The following is a 23,692-nucleotide window of genomic DNA, read 5'->3' on the forward strand; positions in this document are numbered from 1 at the left end:
GGGATGAGAGCCTACATATGGAAAATGGAGGGGAAAAAAAGGATTCTTCCTTTTACATTTTTAATGCAAAATGTGTGCGCACCTTTCACAGAATTAAAAATGGTATGCTTTTAATCTCTTGCAGGCTCTTGCCCCCTCGCGATAGCACATCCATTATCCTGGAACATTTGGCCACTGTCGAAAGACAGGCTACTGGGCTAGACGGACCATTGGTCTGACCCAGTGTGGCCATTTTATATAACCTTAAATAGGAATTAAGTGACGTGTTCAGACAAAACATGTGTGCAACTGAAGAAATCACATACTTACACTCAAATTAATATGAGGGGTTAATTAAGCTTTGGGAGAAAAGAAAGTGGAGTAGAAGAGAAAAACAGGGAAGACATTGTTCCACTTTTGAAAACATTTCAAACAACAGGATGATATTTTTCATATTCTGCTGAGGGTTTACTTCACCCCACACCTTTTGCCTGATACATATTTGTGATAGGACCATCATGACTAAATACAGATAGGCTTGTGCATTTTAGTAATATAATTAATCTTGTATCATGCCATCATATATTTTGGGATGCATCATTTAAAACCAGCTACTACGGTCCTATACATTTGCCCACTAGCTGATTTTACAGGTGTAACGAGTAAGGCTATGATTTGGTCGCGGAAGTCACAGAATCCATGACTTCCAGCAACCTCCGTGACTTCAGCCTGTGGTGGGCGGAAGCTGTAGGGTCCCCCACTGCTCGCAGGGGCAGGGAGCTACAGGGTACCCGTGGCGCCTCTGGCGGCCCCTGGAGCTCCAAGCCGCCAAGGGCAACGGGGCAACCCCCCCAATCCCAAGGAAATATGAATCATGGAGAGAAACAGACCCACATAATACCTTAATAGGGAGAAACTTTTGCATTTTTAAAGATTGACTTAAAGATGAAAAATCAGTGGATATTGTAAAACTAATTCAGGATTGTAGTAAGATGAGGCCTTGAAACAAACTCTTCTGTCAGAGGCCCAGTCTGATGCCTGAACCAAAGTACTTCCAGGCATTGCTAAGCAAAAGTTGGGCTGTGAGCCAGAGGCAGGCCCCACTCACAGAAGTTGGCAAGAAGAGGGCTGCTAGAAGCAGGTGCATCCACACGTAAGTGCTAATAAGAGGAACTTGTGCCAAGATAGCATCAGAACACTCCACAGCGATAACAAGGAACAGGCAGGTGCATCTTAAAGACAGGGTCAAAAGGACAACATAATGGATAGATTTGTTTGAACCGATATGGTCAAAGAGGGAGACAGCCCTCAATGAGTCAAGGGGCTGTACTTCAACACGTCAGTAGGGATGAGTAATCTGTCCTGTAACTGTATAAAAGTAGGTCCCGGAGTGCACATCTTTGTCTGGCCTAGGGGGCAGCGGAAAGTCCCACCACTGACTGAGCCGGTCCATTGCCAGGGGGCACAAATTCGTAGTATGTCTTGTAGAGTCTACGGGAAACTATTACTGTGCTTCGTTTGACAATAAACCTGACTCAGGTTCCTTCGTACCTTACTAAAGTCTGTGGTCTTTGGGGGTTCTCTCGGGGTCTGCTGTGTCAGCTATCTGCGCAGAACTGGGGCAGCACAGAGGGAACACGCACGCAGCCAACTGTTATCATCGAAAAGAGCAGAGCACCACACCGGTAGCTACTGACAACAAGGATAAACCTTGACTTAAAGATGAAAAATCAGTGGATATTGTAAAACTAATTCAGGATAAACCTATGCTTTAAAAAAATCTCACTTGAAAAATCAACAGTATGCCCAAGAAATTGAACTTCCAGGCTTTCATGGTTTCTTCAAATTTAACCAGTGGCACTACTAGTTAAGAAGCGAAAGCCAAACAAGAATTTTTCCTGCCATTATGTTTGATGTAAGGATATGTTAGACCAGGGGTTCTCACAACAATTTTTTTGGTGGCCTCAAACTGTGGCTACCAATTCTTGTTGGTAGCCGCGCTGACAATTTTTCCTAAAATTCTTAATTAACTTTAGGAAAAATAAATAAATATGCACATATACATGTCTAAATCATTGTAATTTATTGAATCTTTTGAAGACTCAATAATAAAAATAATGTACAGTTCTCTCTACTCTTTACTGGACCAGAATAGAAACACAAATAAGGTGCTCTGAAAGTTCTTGTCTTTTTTGTTGTTGTTTCGTTTGCTTTTTAAAAAAGATTTGCTAGCTAGTAAATCTGTGCTGTGAAAAGTGATACACCTCTACCCCAATATAACGCTGTCCTCGGGAGCCAAAAAAATCTTACCGCGTTATAGGTGAAACCACGTTATATGGAACTTGCTATGGTCCGCCGGAGTGCGTAGCCCCCACCCCACCCCCTCCGGAGCACTGCTTTACCGCATTATATCCGAATTCATGTTATATCGGGTTGCATTATATTGGGGTAGAGGTGTATTAGCAAACATACAAATATCACTTTTCACAGCAGTAGACTTACTCAGTCCTGGCAAGCCCGGGGACGAATTAAGCCTTGGATGGGGAGGTCGATAGGGGGGAACTGCATGATGGGCCGGCGGAGGCCGGGGTGATGGAGGGAGGGGAGCCCCACAGCCGGGGGTTGGAGCTCCAAGGCCAGAGCCTGCTGCCTGCCATGCCAGGGCTAGAGCCCGACCCTACTGTCCCCAGGAAGGTGGGGAACTCAGTAGCTGCTGTTCCTCCAGCATGTGTGTCTCGGGGGGAGGGGAGGGTCCAACCCCTGCTGGTGGCCCTGGGGGAGGGACCACTGCTTTACCCCCACCCCAATCACTGCCCGGGGGCTGTGGCCGCAAGAAAAGCCCCTGGTGGCCATATGTGGCCACAGTGGCGGTATTTGAGAAATGCTGTGTTAGACAAACCATAAGAACTTTAGACAGTTAATTCTTTCTTAGAACTGTACATATTATAGCACAACAGTTTTAATTTTTTTTTTAAACCCTTTAAAGTAATTTGCAGTGATATAAAAGAAGGTCACCACATGTTTTTTAAAGAGCGCATCTTCACATGCTGGTACATAATTTTGTATTTAAATAATATTTCCAAGCAGAGATTTCTAACAAATTTCTAAATAAGGGAAAAGGAGATGTAACTTTAAGAGCCACACCTACTCTAGAAATTGAGCAGTAAGGTGTCCCTGAAAGTGTAACAAACCTAGTTCCCTTCAAAGCAAATGAGCACTTTGACACAAATTACAAAAAATAAAAAATAAATTGTTTGCCCTGACCTTAAGAAGCTAACTTACTAAACTGAAGACTATGCATGTCAATGTTGCAGTACCGTTATTTCTTTACCTAGAAAAATATGGCCCTTATTCAGAAGGCTAATTACTAAATATCTTAACTACAGCTACATTTCACTGTATAAATAATATCGTATTATATGTACAGATCAGAAATGCTTCCCAAAACTTGCTAATCTTTAATAGCTCCCTTCTAAAGTATACTTGTAAATTATTCAATGTAAGCCATCAATAAACTACAATGTTCGAAAAGCAATAGCCTTTTATTTCCTCGCTGTTTCTGTGGTCTCTTTATTTAGAACTTCCTTGTTACTTATTGACCCTTGGTGACATGGAACAAGTATGAATGAGTAAAGGAATATCTACTTACTTTCCTTTTCCTAAGGCTATGGGGAGGAAGGCTGAGGAAGGGATATCTAACCCTCTTCCATTTACACATGCAATGAAGTGAACTTAATTCAGCTATTGCTACAGCTGCACTGATCTGAAAGTTGGAAATGCTGTTCTCCTAAGAAAAATGACACTACAAATAGCATTGGGGGGTTAAATGTTTGTGACTCAATGATTTCCATATCAAATTTGCTTAGCTTGAAAGTAAAATTCACCCGCCAGCTCTATACACTCAACCTGGGATCTGAGTGTCAATTTGGCTACTTTCCTTCTCAAACCCTCTCCCCCCCCCAATAAATGTTTTGTAGTTCAAATTAGGACTTCTGTTTTGCCTTGGAAAACCTACTGGTGTCCAATTATGCCTCAGGCTTTGTCTTCACTACCCGCCGATCCGGCGGGTAGCAATCGGTTTATCGGGGATCGGCTTACCGCGTCTAGTGAAGACGCGGTAAAATCGATCCCTGATCGCTCTGCCGTCGACTCCGGAAATCCACCTCGGCAGGAGGCGGCAGCGGAGTCGGCGGCAGCGCGGCAGCGGTCGACTTTCCCGCGTCCTCACCGCTAGGTAAGCCGACCTAAAATACGCAACTTCAGCTACGGTATTCACGTAGCTGAAGTTGCGTATCTTAGGTCGGACCCCCGCTGTAGTGTAGACCTAGCCTCAGTGACACCTTTTGACTCCAACAGGTCTGCACAAATGTAATTGATTGGAATTCAGTGAACATTTCTGTTGTTAATGTACAAGGAATAGTATCCAGCTCTATCACTCTTAGCTATTTTGGCTCGACAGTGCCAATAAAAGCAGTAAATGCAGATACTAAAGGTGACCGGTAGAACTCTGAATACATAAAGGGAGCAGATATGTGAGGTAAGGTGACACCATTTTTTTATGTACTTAACTTTTCAGAGTAGAACTGCACTTTAATAAATGAAGTCTACAACAAGAGAGATTCAAAAGTTTGGTTTAGTGCTACATTTACGTAAATACAGTATACTAAAATGGCTAGTTTTACTCTTCCAATCAACATCAGAAACTGATCTGGATTTGGCTTTTCTATGATAGTTTACACACAAATTAAAAAGAAATATTTAAAGGTACTATGCTAAACAAGCAAAACATAGCATAAAGTAAAAATTAACTCTTAGACTTATCTAAAATACCTTTAATAGGGGATGTATCTTGTCCACAGGTAGTAGGAGAGGGTTTCTTCGTTTTCGTTTCTCTATAGCAGACTGTGCATCAGCAATAGCCCACTTGTCAATTGGATGAGGAAATGTCTTTTGAACTCGCTCCTGCCCAAACATAAGAAATGCAGTACCAGTCAGCATACAGAAGCTTACAAAACAATCAGTCACCTAATTTCCCTATTCATGTTTGTACCCCATCACTTCCTTGCTTCTAACTGCTCCATTTCTCTCTCTGTCTCTTAATCTTTGGTTTTTCTCCTTTCATGCAGCCCCACCTCTAAGGCTGAAACAGTCTTCTACTCCCCACAGAACAAGCATCCTTTCAAATCTCACCTCAAAACAGTCCTTCCTGCCCTTTGTTATTTGCATTATGACAGCACTTAGAAGTTCCAACTGACAGGGGCCGAAATCATACTGAGCACTGTACAAACACAGTAAGAGAGGATACTAAAGAGCTCTCGGTCTAAATGGAAAAGATAAAAAGATATTGTTCCCATTTTACAGATGGGGAATTAAGGGTCTGTCTACAAAGCAAAGTAAAACCCCTGGCTGGCCCATGCCAGTCGATTCGGGCTCGCGGGGCTTAGGCTGCAGGGCTGTTTCATTGTGGCGTCGATGTTCAGGCCTGGGCTGCAGCCTGGGCTCTGGGACCTTCCCACCCTGTGGGGTCCTCCAGTCCAAGCCCAGAAGTCTATACGGCAATGAAACAGCCCCGCAGCATGGGCCCCATGAGCCCAAGTCAGCTAGCACAGGCCAGCCACAGGTGTCTAGTTGTTGTGTAGACATACCCTAAAGAAGAGGTGCCCAATCTACGGCCCACCACAGCATTTCATAAGGCCCGCGGCCTGCTTCAACACAATATACTAATGGCTGATTCATTCGCCTTTTGTCACCATGTTTACATCATTTTAGTTTATACAAGGAAGTATGTAGAAGCTGTTTGGCCCACACGAGGTTGTGCTTAGGTCAGCGATCCCCAAACTTTTCAGGGTCATGCACCCCCTTATCCCTGTCCATGCCCCCCCACCCAAGCCAGGGCCGGGAGCAGGGGGGTGGGGAGGGGGCAGGTGGGGTAAGGGGGCTGGAGCTGGGAGTGGGGCTGGGAACAGAGCCACAGCCAGGGACCGAGGCTGGGGGCAGGGCCGGGGTTGGGTGCGGAGCTGCAAGCCAGGGCAGGAGCAGAGGTGAGAAGTGCTCCCTCCCTGCCCCTATGGGGGCTGGCCCAGGTTCCGCCATGCCCCCCCAAAATGTTCCCCTGCTCCCCTCAGTTTGGGGACCTCTGGCTTAGGTTTATGTGGCCCTCCTGTGTAATAAAGTTGGGCACCACTACCTTAAACCACAGAGAGGAGATGTAACTTGCCCACAGTCACTGAGAGTCTGTGATAGAAGTAGGTGAACCCAGATGAAAAGCTCTGTTCCTTTCTCCATGAGCCCAGAAGGTAGTCATGGGCAATTGCTCTTCTTCTGCAGGGGCCTTCATGTGGGGTGCTGCTAGGTTCTATTCTCATCTCCCTCAACATCAGATGTGACACATGGTTTGGGCTGTGGTGCCACCATACAACTCTACTTTATAACGGTCACCAGAGCTGAATGGCACAGTTTTCCCAGTGTCTAGTCAAGACTGACATCTAGATGAGGGCTAGATGGCTGAAGCTCAATTCAGACAAGACAGAGATTTTACTCATTAGCTGCAGGAATCATCCAGGAGATGACTGAGTTGATGTGTCCCCTCAATAAATGGCTTTTGCCCACGTTTTGACAGGAAGGTGTATAATCTGTAGGTCTTGCTAGATTCAAAGTTCTTTTAAATGACCATATGGCAATACTGGCTAACAGTCCTTTTTGTTATCCTATACCAGGTCAACAGATTGCAACCTTTCCTCTTGGATGCAAGCCTTGCCGCAGTTATCCACAGCTTTGTGACCTTTACACTGGATTACCACAATCAACTTCACTTGGGACTGCACCTGAAAGTCCCCCAGAAAATGAGGTAATGTGGAACATAGCTGTCCACGAACTTCTCAGTTCATCTCACAGAGTGCATGTGACACTTGGGCTTAAGACTGCACTGGCTTCCTGTTTATAGTTGGAAACAATTCAAAGTGTTGTTTCTAATCTTTAAGCCCTTTATGGTTTGGGGTTCTTGCGCTTGTTCCTGTTTACACTTATGCACATGCTTAACTTTACATGCAAATAGTCCATTTACTCCAGTGGAAGCTACTTGCATGTGTAGATATTTGCATGAAGAGGCTCTTAGATCACTGCTCTCCTTGTGTTCTACCATGACAACTGAGAACAGCTGAGGTGTACAGCAAACAATCTCCAGATTTACGCTTCAGGGGTCTGGTGGCAGAGTGATCTCCACAAATAGACCTTGACTCATTCCTACATTCATCTGGCAGAGTTTAAGTCTGTTGACCTTCAAGGTGTACCACTGGTCTTGGGAACTTGCAGTTACTCTTTAAACATACTTCCTCATTTTTAATGAAACAATCAAGTCTAGGTAGGTTACATTACTAAGTGCTTTTATCAATATTATTATTTCACAACCTAAAAAAACAGTATTTTTTAAAAGATACAACTAAAACTAAATCCTGTGTATAGCTAAAATCTTATGTGCTGAGATATCTCTTTGCTCAGATAAAGTATTGGCAGTTTTATAAAAGATTAGCATCTCTCTTTTCTCTAAGAAACAATGTGTGAGGACTTGGGAATCTTATAGGCATAAAGTTTCTTACTTAAATCAATACTGGTGTAATTGTTTAATAAAATACATACCTAAAATTTTTAGCTCATACAAGTGGAGTATAATTTCACCTAATAGGAAATTAATACACACACACAAACTTATTTTAGCATTCCTTTTGTTGTATTAGAAGACAGAAATTACAGGGTTGGCGAGCAGGTGACAGTCTCTGACCTGGCAAAGCATTGCTCTATATTCTAGAGGACTGGATAGCTTGGGGACTGGAGATAGAACACAGAGCTTTTCACCTCTACATATAAAGTTTAAATCCAGACTCCATTGGTGGTAACTAGAAATAACAAGGGCTATTAAGAGACATATACAAAATAAGTTTATTTAGCTTTATACAAATCTTTGTACAACAACAATATAAAACAATCATAAACCAATATTGTCAATTGATTAATTGACTCAATGTCAAGTAATGTATTTAAAAACCACTACACACAATAAGAACCTCAAACCCTCCAGGCAATCAATTTTGTAAATAAACATGTTTTACATTTTTATAAGTACTCACAAATGATTCATTTCCATAACAAATCTGTAGAATATTAGATGAGACCATCACCTTGTAGTGGACTGAAAGTGCCTTACACACATAGCTATAATTTGTCTAATATTCTACAAAGCAAGTCAGGCTGGTTTTTAACACCCCCCCCCCGCTCTTTTTTTATTATTATTATTATTATTATTATTTAAGAAAGTCAATTTTTCTAATGTGAAAGATAGCAGCTATTTAAAACTACGACATAACTCTGGATGTGTCTATTAAAAAGTGCAGCCCATTAAGGCCCCAATTCTGTAACTGACAGTCCATAGACAGACAGCTGCAAGAATACAGAGCCTCACGGAGTTCAACATATTTCCATACACTAACAGCAACCTGCCCACTCACTATCAGTTGCAAGATCAGGACCTAAATTGGCAGTTTAAATTCATTACATTAAAATGTTTACATTTTGCTTTTGTGGATTAAACTAAAAAGAAAGATTAAATCCCTCCAAGCTTTAATTCTAAAGTTCAAGGTCTATTTTAACTAAAGCAATACAAAACATTTGCAGCTAGCTATGCTTTTCTGTGTTTGTTAAAAACACAATAGATTTTTAAATATTTAATATTTTAAATATTACAAGATAGTTATGAGACTTCTGAACAGAAACTAATTGCAGCTCATATTAAACTCCATTTCTGAAAGCAGAACACTGACTAATCTTTTAGAAAAATGCCCTATGTATATTCTACCTTGTTATAAATTAACATTAGATTACTTACAATAGTTGAGTACAGTCATTTTGTAAGCAAGCACCTGTTTTCCAGTATTAGTTAAGACAGCTTTGCCATTCTCACCTCAACATCTTGGACAGTCCGTGGCTGTGCAATGCATAGTTTGTTTAGCAGCTGAAGTATCAACTCTTCAATATAATAGAGGGAATCTTCTTTTGCTGAAAAACTGGGATGAACCTGTTGCTGAACCTGCACAACAGAATTATTGTATTCAATCAGAAGCTGTATTGAAGGACGTATGGAGGAGCATATGGTAGCAAAAACAGATTAAAAATACTACATATTTTATAGTCTTGCAAATTCCCATGCACATGGGGTGAGTAGGAAGCTTTCCTATGTAGTACATATAATGGCATCAACTCAAGCCATTATCAAGCTTTCATTTAATGATAAAACTAAATATAGCTGCAAAGAAGACTTTAAAAATGTGAATCAAAAGCAGACTGATGATACAGCTGCCTGGACAGTGAGAAAGCCACTGTAGAGGTAAGATCCCCTTATCCTACCACAGGTTCAGCATCAGAATGAGTGAAGGAAGAGCTGCAATGGCCTCCATTAAAAATAGCAGTACTGATTAGTTTGGGGAGGGGGGGAGGGGCAGAGATAGAATTAATAGACTGGAGAAAGAGAACTGAGGAGCTGGGATGGTGAGAAAAGAGAACTGATGAATTTGACAGGGAACAGAATTAATTACTTGGAGAAAAGGCCAGGGGTGAGTGGATTTGAGAATGGGTTGGGTGACTCAAGATATGTCAGAGCTGTGGGGGTGAAGCAGCTAGTGAGAAAAACAAATGTGAAGTGTGTATTTGTGAGAGGAGAAGAGATTGGTGTGAAGTGTGCATGGATGAGCAAGAGAATAAATGACCGAGTGTCACTGCACTTGTCTAGATTAGGCACAAATTGAGAGTAGCTAACCCCAACCTTTTGCCTAGCATAGTCATAGGCGCTGGAGGCGGTGGGGAGGAGTTGATGGGGGGATGCCGGTGGGTGCTCTGCACACACCATCTTTTCCCCATGGGCACTCCAGCCCCAGAGCATCCACAGAGTTGGCACCTATGGCTCAGATACTACAGTGATGAGTGTGATATCAAAACCTATATAAATAGTAATGAGACAAAAAGGTCTCGTCATTAAGGAGAAGGACTGGGTACACAAATCTGATAATGGATAACACTGTTGGATAACTGGGAAATGACTTGAAGTGACACTTCCCCACACCGTGCAACCTTATCTCTGCCCCCCAAAAGGATGCCAAGAACAGGGATAAAGTAAGGAGGAGAGGGAGTCACAAGGCAAAAGGGATCCACCAGCAGACCAGGGCAGCTAGACTAGAGAAAAAAACCCACATCATCACAGGTGGCGCATCAGGTAGTGAGTCACTTGGCTACATCCTGGAATAAGAATTCTGAGCAGATGTTATCAGAGAAGCAGGGGGGTCTTGTCCCTTCCTTCTAGGCAGGGTCCCTTGAGTCACACAGAGGGGAGGTTGAGATTAGTATGCATGGCTATTCTACTGCCTATCCTTGGTGCAGGATGACTCCCTTCTCAGAAGTTTACTGTTTCCAAGAGAAGGGATGAAAAAACAGATATACCGTGAGCCTGGCCTGAAGTTCTTTCTTGGGCTGTAAGGCCATGCTTTTCTTTTTCATAGGGTGTTCTTGAACAGCTTTCGTTCCCCTTCTAATGCCTCCTCAAAAGTGCATCACTTGCAAATTTAAGTGAGTCCAGCACCCGCTTCACATAGGTATTTCCTTTCCAAGGGAGTCGTCTCTAGTTACCTACAGGCTGTCCCATGGATTGCCAGGGTTCTGGTTAAGATTTTCACTGCACCCATGGAAGCACTAGCTAGGAAAGGATTGCTATAGAGCTTAGAGATGGATTTAGACATTTTATCCCTAACTTTTCCTGATAGGTCACACCACCACGCAAAGATTACTCTGGAGAAGTAAATCAAGGAAATGGGCAGCTGCCTAGATGAAGCAAAGCTTCAAAATTCCTTCTTAATGACACTAACATTTCTGCTGCTAAATGCTTGGGAAAGAAGTCACCTCAGAGAAAATCATGGTGCACCTATTCCAAGGATGAAACTGATGGTATCAAGTTTAGGGACAAATTGGGTTTCTCTTTTGGGATTGTGTCCAATTAAATCCTAAATATAGAAGCAAGAAGCAACAATTGCCTCTAAAAACAACAACAAAATTTAAGAAACAACTACTAAGAGTAAAAGAAGAATTGAAAATAATTTTTTTTTTAGCCTGGATTAATAAAATGAGCCTGTATTTTGTTTGCACTGCCTAGATATATTTCACATCACAACAAGGTCTAGCAAGATATGGTCCATAACCACTTGATACAAGGCTCCCTTTCTAAAACTAACATATCACGGACAAAAAAAAAGTAGCACTGTAGTGAGAAAGAAAAAGAAAAACAAACAAAACAACAGGGGGAGGGATAGCTCAGTGGTTTGAGCATTGGCCTGCTAAACCCAGGATTGTGAGTTCAATCCTTGAGGGGGCCATTTAGGGAACTGGGGTAAAAATCTGTCTGGGGATTGGTCCTGCTTTGAGCAGGGGGTTGGACTAGATGGCCTCCTGAGGTCCCTTCCAACCCTAATATTCTATGATTCTAAGAGTTTATTGTTTATAACAAACTAAAAAATGCTATCTAAAGATCCAATATCAAACACACGTGTTTTATAAAGAAATAATGCCAAAAATATGAATTTATTTTCTTGGGGGGCTAGATTGAAATATCCCACTTCTCTGTTTGCATTCAAACAATCATTTGCTTTTTCAGAAAACTGCGTCCCCCTGTTCACCTGAGCTACTGGAGATATACGGTAATTTTCCTGTTTCAAAGGGAAAAGAATGCCTACCACAAACAGGTTAGTACAATGGCAAAAAGTTCACACCCCTGCCAGATTTATGGAAGAATATTTAAATAAAACACCTCTGTTAAATTTTACAGCCTTACAAGATTGTCATAAAAGTTTACCAGATCAGGCACAGAAATTCTACTCACGCACCTTTTCCCGATAGTGACTGATTACAATTTAGAAACGAATGGTATTTTACTTATTTCACAAAGAAGTTACTCACCCTAAATAAGTGGATGACTAAAATTTTGCAGTGCTACTTTAATGCTTGTTGATTAACTTCAAGAACAGACTTCATAAATTTGGGAGCAAGCAGAGTGATTAAAATATTCAAGTTACATATTTACTAGATCAAGCAGCGTAAGTTCTTGCCCACACTAGTCAGTATTTCCATGCACTGTTTACAAGTCAAAAATAAATAAATCCCTGCCAATAAAAGAAGCTCTTGAGCTGCCTGATACCAAAATGTTAAAACCCAGGAAACAGAGCTCTAAAGCAGATTCATTTGCGCTCTCTCTCTTTTTTTAGAGTGTGTTTTCCCATCTCTTCATAAGGAAAAAAAAAAAAAAAAGATAATGGTGCCCTTTAATGTACAGGAAACTCTACCTCCCAACCCATAATGTATCTCTCTCCAGGTGATTTAAACTTACACTTGGGGAGGTGCGGGGAATAAAGTAGTCAGGTGCTGCCATATTAGTGATCGTCTTTCACTGAACAAGGGTCGAACAAGTCTCAACGCACCAGTTGCCCAGTTTAGCTGGAAAATGGTCACTCCTAATAGCCAACCAAAAAGGAGATTTGGAGAGTTAAGTATATAAATGAGTTAAAGACATTGTCAACTTGATTTTTTTTTTAACATGACAATGCTAATTTTTAAATTCAGTTTCTAACCCAGCACCTTTTAAAGAAAATGTCCCTTCACAAAATTTAACTATGTTGCTGCTCCCCTGTTAACATGTGTAAGGGGCTTTTCAGCAAAAAAATGTATTAACAGATCTGCCTATACAACCATTTTTTTAATTTATTTTTAAATGTCTTTAAATGGCTTGAGACAAGGTTAGCTAAAAACACAGTTAATATCCACAAAACATATGGTCAGTTAGTTAACAGGAGAATCTTAACAGTATGCCAACCCTCTTACCTGCCTAGTCTGACACAGTTTGATTCCTGCAAGTAGCTATGCATAGAAGTATTATGCTGCATGAACAGGAACCCTTAACCATACTAACTGTACCCCATAAGTAAGTCTACTCCTCCTTCAGCTCATAATTGTGCAGGCAGACATCCAAGACACACGGTGGGTGAGATAATATCTTGTATTGGACCAACTTCTGCTGGTGAGAGAGAAGCTTTTGAGCCACACAAGAGCTCTTTTTCAAATCTCTACAACTACACCACATTCAGGCAGATAATCCCACATTTTTGCACTGTGGAGATTTTTTTTAAATATCCATAGAACGTGGTGCAGAGACTCTGAGTCACCATGGAACAGAGTCCCAGAAATCATTCCTACAAACACAATTAGGCAGAGTGCTAGGTGTGAATGCAAACACTGTGAGGGCAGAAAATCTGCTATATGGATACAAGCCAAGCTGTATAACTTGTTACCACTTAGGTTGATTATGGTTCTAATTAGTTATAAAATCCTGTGTAGCTGTAGCATGAATGGTAGCTGACTCTGTAGGGTTTAAGGAAACTGACTCCCCAGACTACTGGTATTGCAGCTCTGGAGGAACTAGGGCACCAAGGATGACCACTCCTTCCTCATTGGGATTCACCTCCTCCCAGACTGTTCTCCAAGACTTTCATTGTTAATATCATGGACTCATTTCCCCAAACAGTGCCATGCCTCTTTCCCTAATGCACATGCCATTTTTCCTTTACCCACTCTCACCTTCCGCCCCGTGTTTTGTAATCCATCATTCACCAACATCTCTCCTGGCTTCTCCCCTGCCACAGTCCCAAGCGCACTTATACCCACTATTCACATTTACAAAACAAAAAATAGTTTCTTTTAAAAAGGAGGAGGGAAAAAAGCACATAAAAGTTCTGGAACCATACAGCTGTGCAGTTACATAGGCTATGTACATAATCTTATTACCGTTGCCCTTGTCTGCCCTCCAATTGTTTTTCATACTCACTTGTTTATGCCACATCTTAAATTAAGCCTCAAGCCTGCAAACTGGATCCACATGGACAGCGTTTTATGTGCCCACAAAATCCTACTGTAGTCAACTGGCTTCATATAAGCGCAGAGGCCCACCTGAACTTATCAGCTTGAGGGATCAGAGCCTCTGATCATAAGATCTATATGACAGGCAATGTGCTTCCCTATACATTTGTAACCCTGGATCCTGACTGAGGATTTGGGCCCTATTGCAATTAAATGATGATGAACATAACGTTCTGTCAGATGCAAACTGAAGATACAGAAAAAACAACCCACCAAATTATTTCAGTTATAGCAATCTTAGGTGTTATCTGTAAATATAATAATCAAACATAACTGTGATTTTTTTTAGCTGATTGTATTCCATTAAACAGAGGATCCAGAAGACACTCAACAAAAGCCATGCACCTTAAGAGTGGCTAGAAAAGTAAACCTCCAGAAATGTTAAAAGAATTTATATAAAGTCTTGTAAACTATGGTAGTGCCTAATTGTTCTAGGCACAGACCCGGTTCCAATCTAAAAATAAATAGGAGGGAGAGAAACATACAAGCAGAGTAAGCATGATGATAGACATGTCTTAACTGCTTTTTAGAAAAACATAGCAAGTTCCTCCCGTCACCATTCAACCCACTCTGCTTCCCAAACAGCAATCCTTAACTCCAAATCCAGTATATTCAAGCTCCTCCCTCCCAATATCTGACCCCTTCCCTGACACATAAATGAACAATTCACTCAGAAAATAGATTAAATAAATAAGTAGTCAGGTAGTTTTTTTATGGATGCTGAAGAAGAAGTGGGTCTTCAAAAGGGATTTAAATGAGAGTAGTGCTTTGCAAACCAGTTTAGAAAGGGCATTCCATGCATAAGGTATGGAAGGTGGCAGAGAGTTATGAGACAAGCACACAAAGCAGGTTGGAGGTTATGACGACTGATAGAGCAAAGGGCACAGAGGCGGGGGGGATGTAATAAGAAACAATAGTGGATAAGCAGGGGAAAGCAGAGTTACATACTGCCTTAAATACAACCACAAAAAATTTGAACGTGATGAAGCGAAGAAAGGGAAGGCAGTGAAGGGTAACAAAGAAGTGAGTGGCGTGGCTGGAAAGGAAACAGTGTCAAACACTACTGGGAGAGTGAGGAGACTAAGGATGAAGTAGAACAGGGGTTCTCAAACTGGGTGTCAGGACCCCTCAGGGGGTCACGAGGTCATTACATGGGGGGTCGTGAGTTGTCAACCTGCACCCCAAACCCTGCTTGCCTCCAGCATTTATAATGGTGTTAAATATATTTAAAAGTATGTTTAATTTATTAGGGGGGGGTTGCACTCAGAGGCTTGCGATGTGAAAGGGGTCGCCAGTAAAAAAGTTTGAGACCCACTGAAGTAGAGGCTCTGAGTTATGCCAAGGATGAGGTCATTAGTGATTTTGATGAATGTGGTATTAATGGAGTGGAGGGTGAAGCCAGGGTGGAAGCCAGACCAGAAGGGCAGAACTCAAGACAATGACTGTAAAAGGCTCACTTGATGTATCCGGAGACAAAGGAAGTTAGGGTGGTAGTTACAACAGGCACACAGTGGGGGGGTCAAAGGACACCGTTTCCAGAATGGGGGAGACTAGAGCATACTTGTACTATGAGGAAGAGAGGGAGACAGAGAGATGTGAGATTAAGGAGAATGAAGGAGAGGGTGAGAGTGGGAGAAAGAGAAGCCAGGAGGGAATTTGGGACACTATGGCAGGTGACATGGTAAGAAACCTCGAGAATGACAAGAAAGGAGGGTGTCAAGTATCGGGGGTAGCCATGTTAGTCTGTATCCACAAAAACAACAAGGAGTCCGATGGCACCTTAAAGACTAACAGATTTATTTGGGCATAAGCTTTCGTGGGTAAAAACCCCACTTCAAGATGGAAGAAGAAATTGTTTTTTTACCCACAAAAGCATATGTCCAAATAAATCTGTTAGTCTTTAAGGTGCCACCGGACTCCTTTTTGTTTTTGAAGAACGAAGGGAGATTACTGCAGGTCCTGTCAATCTTCATTATGAAATCAGCAAGATCCTACAAGGTGAAGAATAAGGATGTAGGAGGGAGTGGGGGTTAGGATTATTTTGAAAAAATCAAGGGTTGCAAGTGAGCAATGGAGGTTGTGGAAAAGTGATTCAATGAGGGTGAAGAAGCAGTATTGTGGCAACAGGAAAATGGCAGAACTAAGAAGGGAAGAGAATTCACTGTAGTGAGGGAAGCTGGTGTGGTTATGGGACTTTTTTCCAGAGACATTCAGTGGTTCAGGAGGAGAAGAATCAGATGTGGGGAGGTGAAAAAAGTTTGTGGTTAGTGATGTGGATTACACAGTGTGACAGGAGCAAAAGGATCAAGAGGGGAGGAAAGACAAAACAGAAGAGAAGAGAGGACAGAAAATGGCAGAAAAGTCATATAAGAATCAAGTGAAGGGGCATTTTTGTTTTACCGTCAATAACTATAACTCTACAAATTTGACGGGGCACTTCTCTACAGAAATTAACATTCATATATGCGTATTTTAACAAAACAAATAGGAAATATTTCTTGTGCTCACACTGCCAAGTATTCAAATTAACTTCTTCCTACCATTTGCAAATATCCCAAATCCAAGTATAGTCTTAGTTTCATTTTAATGATTGAAGATAAAATAATCAAGTAAAAAATTATGCTTTCATTACGACGTTATTTGCCCATCTGAGCAACAGTTTGAGTTAAATAAACTATTACTAACACAAAGCACAACAGCTTAAATAACACAATGAAAGCTGGCAGATGAAAAAACACTTTAAGAGACTAATCCCTTATTAAATATTAGTAGATATTAATAGTAAATAGTAAATATTAATCAGCATAGAAATGATTTTTATGCCCCAAAAAGTCAATTTCAGGAAGGTTATAAATAACAAAGCAGAAAACTACTTGCAAAGATATCTTAATACCAGTGTGGGAAAGAGGAAATGTAGAAAACTTACATAACAGTTTAAAGGGGACAATCTTCACATTAATTTACAAGAGCCTAGTGTTTCCTACCACACCTCTGTCCAGAGACTTCACACTTTCACTATGGGTGCAGAAAAAACAGTGTTATGGTGCAACACCTGAAGCTTTGCTAAGAACTTCCTTGTAAATTTATTTGCAATACATTTCATGGGTAATTTCAAGTTAAAGTATTCTGATCACTTTCCATGTTCTACGCATCACAAAGGGCAGGTCTACACTACGGCAGGGATCGACACTCTGAGATCGATCCACTGTTCAATTTAGTGGGTCTAGTAAAGACCCGCCAAATCGACTGCAGATCATTCTTCAGTCGATCCCTGTACTCTACCCCCAATGAGAAGAGTAAGGTAAGTCGACAGGAGATTTTCTCCCGTCGACCCCCTGCGGTGTAGACCCCGCAGTAATGCGACCTAAGGTACATCAACTCCAGCTACGTTATTCACATAGCTGGAGTTGCGTAGCATAGGAATTACTATCCACAGAGATGCTATGGTACAGTTTGGTTCATTTAAGATTTTTACTTCATTTGATTCTACACTTTCTTTCACATATAGTGCCACTCCCCCACTAGCAGAACCTGTTCTGTCCTTCCGATATATTTTATACCCTGATATTACTGGGTCCCATTGATTATCTTCATTCCACCAAGTTTCTGTGATGCCTATTGTATCCATATCCTCATTTAATACAAGGCACTCTAGTTCACCCATCTTATTATTTAGACTTCCAGCATTTGTATATAAGCACTTTAAATACTTGTCACTTTTTAGCTGTCTGCCATTACATGATGTAATTGAATGGGACACTTTTTCATTTGACTGTTTCTCATCAGATCCTACCCATATTTTATCATCTTCCATCCTCTTCTCTTTACTAGGACATAGAGAATCTCCATTAATAGATCCTCCCCTAAGGGATGTCTCTGTCCAAACCACATGCTCCTCTGCACCTGTCAGCTTTTCCCCCAGCCCTTAGTTTAAAAACTGCTTTACGATCTTTTTATTTTAAGTGCCAGCAATCTGGTTCCATTTTGGTTGCAGTTAAGGCTCTAGTTAGGAAGCTTGCTGTGAATATCAGAAAAGAAATAGATTCCTGATAATATTTTAAAAAGAAATTCAGTATCAATGGGAGTTTTCAACTACAGCTCCAAACAGCTTTATACTACAATGCATTTATTATAAATGCATTAATAATGGGATTTGCAGAGGGGCCTGAGTTATGCACCCAACTGTCACTGAAAGTCAATGAGATTTAGGTACCTAACTCCAACAGTCTCCTTTGAAAATCACAGCCTAAAATGTTAATTGATGTTATATCAAAGCACTGATAACTTGGAAAATAATCTCAGTACTGCAACATTTCATTCTATAAAGGGTTGACTATCAGTAGGAATGGGGGCTCTGCTCAGTCATAGTGATGAACACCAGCAAATTCACTTAGAGGACTTGGACCTTAGTTTTTGAGTGTGTTTCTTAACTAGACACCTTCCTTACAAAGGTCATAGAGAGGAGACTTTGAAATACATAGGATCATTCATAGATTCCAAGGCCTGAAGGGACCATTATGATCATCAGGTCTGACCTCTTATATAGCACTTCCCCAGAATAACTCCTCGAGCAGATCTTTTAGAAAAACATCCATTCTCAATTTAAAATTTGTCGGGGATGGAGAATCTACCACACCCCTTGGTACGTTGTTCCAACGGTTAATTACTCTCACTGTTACAAATTTAAACCTTATTTTCAGTCTGAATTTGTGTAGCTTCAACTTCCAGCCATTGGATCCTTTTTCTGCTAGATTGAAAAGCCCATTATTAAATATTGTTCCCCATGTAAGTACTTACAGACTGTTCTCAATCACCCTTTAATCTTCACTTTGTTAGGCTAAACAGACTCAAGGAACTCAATCACTATAAGACATGTTTTTTAATCCTTTCATCATTCTCATGGCCCTTTGCTGAATCCTCTCCAATTTATCAACATCCTTCTTGAATTGTGGGCACCAGAACTGGACACAGGATTCCAGCAGCGATCGCACCAGTGCCAAATACAGAGGTAACATAACCTCTCTACTTCTACTGGAGAGTCCCGTTTATGCGCGCGCAAGAACTACAGTAGCCCAATTGTGGATGCAGACTAACACAGCTACCCCTCTGATACTTAGTAATTAGCCCTTTTGCCAGAGTATCACACTGGGAGCTCACAAACAGCTGATTGTCCACCACAATCCCCAAATCTTTTTCAGTCACTACTTCCCAGGATAGAGTCCCCCAGCCTATAAGTATGTCCTACATTCTTTGTTTCGAGATATATACATTTACATTTAGCTATATTAAAACACATAATGTATACTTGCACCCAGTTTATCGAGTGATCCAGCTCACTCTGTATCAGTGCCTTGTCCTCTTCGTTATTTACCACTCTCCCAATTTTTCTGTCATGTGCAAACTTTATCAGTGATGATTTTATGCCCAGGTCATTAATAAAATTAAATGTTAAATAGTATAGAGTCAAGAAGCAATCCCTGCAGAAAGAACCCCACTAGAAACACACCTATTCCATGATGATTCCCCATTTACAATTATATTTTGAGATTCAGCCAACTTTAAATCCATTTAATGTGTGCCATGTTATTTTGATTAAAAATTAAAAAATATAAAATTGCCATGCAGTAAAAAGCCAAATGCCTTACAGAAGTCTAAGTATATTACATTAACTCTATTACCTTTACCAATCAAACTTATAAAAAAAGATTACAAGTTACTTTGACATCATCCATTTCCCATAAAGTCCCATTGATTGGCATTATTTATATTGCCCTCCTTTTATTCTTTATTAATCAAGTCCTATAAAAGCCACTCCTTTGTCTTGCCTAATAGAACTGCTGGTGTGGGAGCTTCAAAAACTATTTAAAGTGACATTGTGGTCAAATTTAGCTCTAGATTTAGCAGGGTGTTTTTTTTTAAAGTATCTTTTACTAAACATAAAGAGCCTTGCCAACTTAAAAAAAGAACACACTTCTCTTTTAAATGTTTTACTTATTCAAAGTAATACTTAAGATTGTTATAACTGAAATCAGCATGCTGGAAACCTTTATTTAAATCTTTTATTTTAATCTTGTTTTCCATTTGTACGTCAATTATTTTTCTAAAGAAAGGTAGATACTCATTGGTAGATATAATTTTGTACTGTTTGCTACACTACCTCTCTATACATTTAAACAATTATATAATTTAACACACATTTATTCAAATCTTGATTTTTAACATTTGTTTATGTTAGAAAATGGTGAACATTTATTTCCTAGATAATTTTTTATTTATGATTTGTGTCAAGCTGCATGTGGATGGAAATTGGAATTCAAATAAAATGCACAAAATATTTTAAATTGTTTAAATAAAACTACTTTAAATGTGCTGATACATAAGAAAATTTTTTATCAAAACATATTTTGCATTTAAAACTAACTGATATATTAAGCAAAGAAAATATCTTTTGCTAGTGAATTTTACTGGCTGTTTCTGGTCACAATATCCTACTAGTTCTAAAAGATCTAAGATCTCTTTCTCAGCTTATTTTTATTCATAGATGGGAAGAGAAAAACAAGCTTTCCTGCTTTTTCAACTTTGAATGAACTAGTAATTGATATGAACTTGATCAATAAACTGAAATGAAGAAAATATTCTCTCTACACTTGCCGAAGAGGCTAGTGCTGTCAAAAGTTGGCTTAGCACTTCAGTAAACTCTGGTTCCATGTGATTAGCCAGGGACTTCCACCAGTTCAGTGGTGTGACTGTCTTTAAAACTCCAACAGCAAATACATACCTTTTTTTTTTTTAATTTAAATTATTTATTAATAGATTTAGGCCTTAACATAGTCAGAATTTCAAATTTTAAACAGAAATATTTTTAAGAAAAATGTCTTTACATAAATAAATCCAGGTTTTGATTTTTTCTAAATTATCAATTTTTATCCCCCCTTGACAGCTTCTTTTGGGACCAACAAATGTTTTAATGCATTTGCATTTAGTTTCAGTGGAAGCTTTAAAAAAAAAAAAAAAAAAAAACACTTCCCTTTAAGTATTTGGAACCCAAGCCCGGCAGAACTACTAAGCTGTCTGTTTTCATAGTCCAAAGTGAAATAAGTTCAATGTGTAAACAGCACAGTGACACATTACAGTTTTAAAATTTTCTGTTTTAAACACCTTCATTGCTGTGGTTTTAAACCTGACATTGCCCCTTAATATCCTGTCTGGGATTACAATAATTGGAACACTGATACAATTTTACTTTGACTCATTGACATTTCATGCTTATTAAACAAATGCACATTACAATAGGATTGCTTCATATTAAGGGTGGGTACTCCGGACAAGGAACTTTCCCCGGAGGGGGGCGGGGGGAGATCTCCATAAGCAGCTAAGAATTTTTTACAAAAAAATCACCCATATTCTCTCTCTTTTAGAGAAATTCAAATACCAGTTCTGTTTCCTCATAACAAAACCAAGTCTATAGCAGTAAATTGGCAACAATAGCATTAACCGACTAGAGAATGTATCAATATTTTTTGTTTTAGGATCCCAAGAAGAAAATTTCAACTTAATGAAATTTGAAATTAAAATACATCCTATCCGTTTGGATCAAACTGGTAAAGCTACACCATAAGTCATTTTCATCCAGGGGGCAGGGATAGAGGTTTATCATCTTTAAGTGTAACCCTGAAACTGGAGAGATACAGAAAGAACAACATGCATGGAGAGATGCTGCATGCTTTAAACCCCTGGCAAGCATCTGGGGGTGGAAGCTGGACAGTGTGGCACGCTCCAAACTTCTGACTGACCCAAAGAGGAAATTCAGGGGCGAAGAGCAAAGCATCCAGGATTCTTACTGCAGACAAGGCGCTCTTTTTAGGTCAGTCACAGGAGCATTTAGCTGAGTTCAGTGGCCTTTGATAACGGGAAACACCACCCCAGATATACACAAGAGGCGAAGGGTGTGTATCCCACATTTACATAGTCTACCGATCTGCTGTCACTCTTAAAACTGCTTTTGGAAAAAAGAAACTCATACTAGCATCTCTCTAATTATTGGGATTCATTATTTGTATGGTAGTGCCTAGGGATGCCAATCCTAGACCAGGACCCCATTGTGCTAGCCACTACACAAACTTCTATCCCAATGACAGACCCCTCCCCAAGAAACTTACAATTAAAGCAGTTTCCCATACACAGCTTCTCTCCCATTTACGCACTTGGGGCAGTTGTTTCTCACAAACATACACAATCTATATAGCCAGGAGCAGCTGTTTCCTTCTCAAATATATATATACACAACAGCTTTTTTTTGTAGGGGAGGACCATCTGAATCAGGGCATGTTAGAGACACTAGTAAGACAGTCAGTGAAAAAGCCTGATTTGGGAAGGGTATTGGGGTACAGGATGTACCCTTTAACAGGCTTTCACACAGTTCTGTAAAGTAGTCTGGCTTTGGGAGGAAGGAGATAGGTAGGTGAGGGGCAGCTCAGTAGAACAATCAGAATCTCATAGACAGCTGTTCATAACAGCCTGTTTTGGGAGGGTATTATAGTGTATGTGTGGGCTGCCTGCTCACACAAGGTGTTTTGGAGACAACTCAGTAGCACAGTTAGGAGTCTCCCATGGATGAGCACAGCAGCCAAAATCAAGAGTGTGCTGTGGGGAGGAGCACAGGGGCAGAATGCTCCTGCCTAGGTCAGTCAATGTCTAGCATGCACACAGCAGTACCCAACAGCGTCTTTTACACAAAGAGGCACTAGATGTAAAATGGGGACAGCGGCTTTAGGAAACGTATTGGATCGCTGAGGTCTGTGGGGCAGGAAGGAGACAGTTTTGTAATGGAAGCCCCTACTATGACAGTCTGTTGAGCACATTATTGAACCTATCAGTCTGCATCATGGAGCTGGGGAATGTATGGTGGGGACAGGGGCATTAGAAGGAGAAGGCTGTGGGCATAGGGGGTGGATAGAATGTAGGCTCAGTAGGTGGACCGGGTGTCTCAAGGATGGCTGGATTGCATGCACAGGGCTGGGTAGGCGGGGGGGGGGAGTATAGGGAGTGGGAGTATATAGTGGATAGGTAGATGCATATGTGGTGGAGGATATATAGGAGATGGGTAGACATGCATAGCAGGGTAGATGGGGGATGTATAGCAGTTGGCTGGCTGGTGTGCACATAGGGAATGGGTGGGTGTGGATGTGGTGGTGGGGTGTACAGGGGATGGTTGGATGTATAATAAGTGGAGGGCCGGTAGGTGGGGGGTACACTAGGGAGGGAGATGAGGGGACAGGGACATAGGGGGGCTGCACCAGGGATTAGGGGGAGGGAACGTAGTGGGAGGAGGTGCAAAGGGGTGTGGCTGCAATAAGTGATATAGACATGGTGGGGGGTTCAGAAGGGATGCGTTAGAGGAGACGGAGGTGCACAGAGGAGGTTTTGATGGCTGCAGTGGGGATAGGGTACACAGGGGAGGAGGTGAAGGGTTTAGCGTGGATGAGGGTGCACAGGGGATGAGGTGAGGGGGATGCACAGGGGATGAGGTGAGGGGGGTAGAGGGGATGGAAATGAGGGATGAGGTGAGGGGGTGCACAGGGGATGAGGTGAGGGGTGTAGCGAGGGTGAGGTGAGGGGGTACAGGAGACGTAGGTGGGGGGGTAGTGCACACAGGGGGTAGCGGAGGTTGGAAGTGCACAGGGGATGAGATGAGGGAGGTAGCGGGGATGAGGTG

The 23,692-nt window shown here is 41.1% G+C and overlaps 1 protein-coding gene across 1 annotated transcript in view; it reads right to left on the minus strand.

The window, feature by feature from the left end:
* SOS2 (SOS Ras/Rho guanine nucleotide exchange factor 2) overlaps positions 1–23,692 on the minus strand; it is a 93,626-nt gene that overhangs the window by 65,098 nt on the left and 4,836 nt on the right. Inside the window, exons 2-3 of the mRNA XM_065402381.1 lie at positions 8,933–9,058; positions 4,810–4,941 (exon numbers count right to left, since the gene is read on the minus strand). Coding sequence (XP_065258453.1) covers positions 4,810–4,941; positions 8,933–9,058 — 258 coding nt within the window. The remainder of the gene's footprint in view (positions 1–4,809; positions 4,942–8,932; positions 9,059–23,692) is intronic.

This window comes from Emys orbicularis, chromosome 4, assembly GCF_028017835.1.
Source record: "Emys orbicularis isolate rEmyOrb1 chromosome 4, rEmyOrb1.hap1, whole genome shotgun sequence".
In the NCBI taxonomy this organism is placed as follows: domain Eukaryota; kingdom Metazoa; phylum Chordata; order Testudines; family Emydidae; genus Emys; species Emys orbicularis.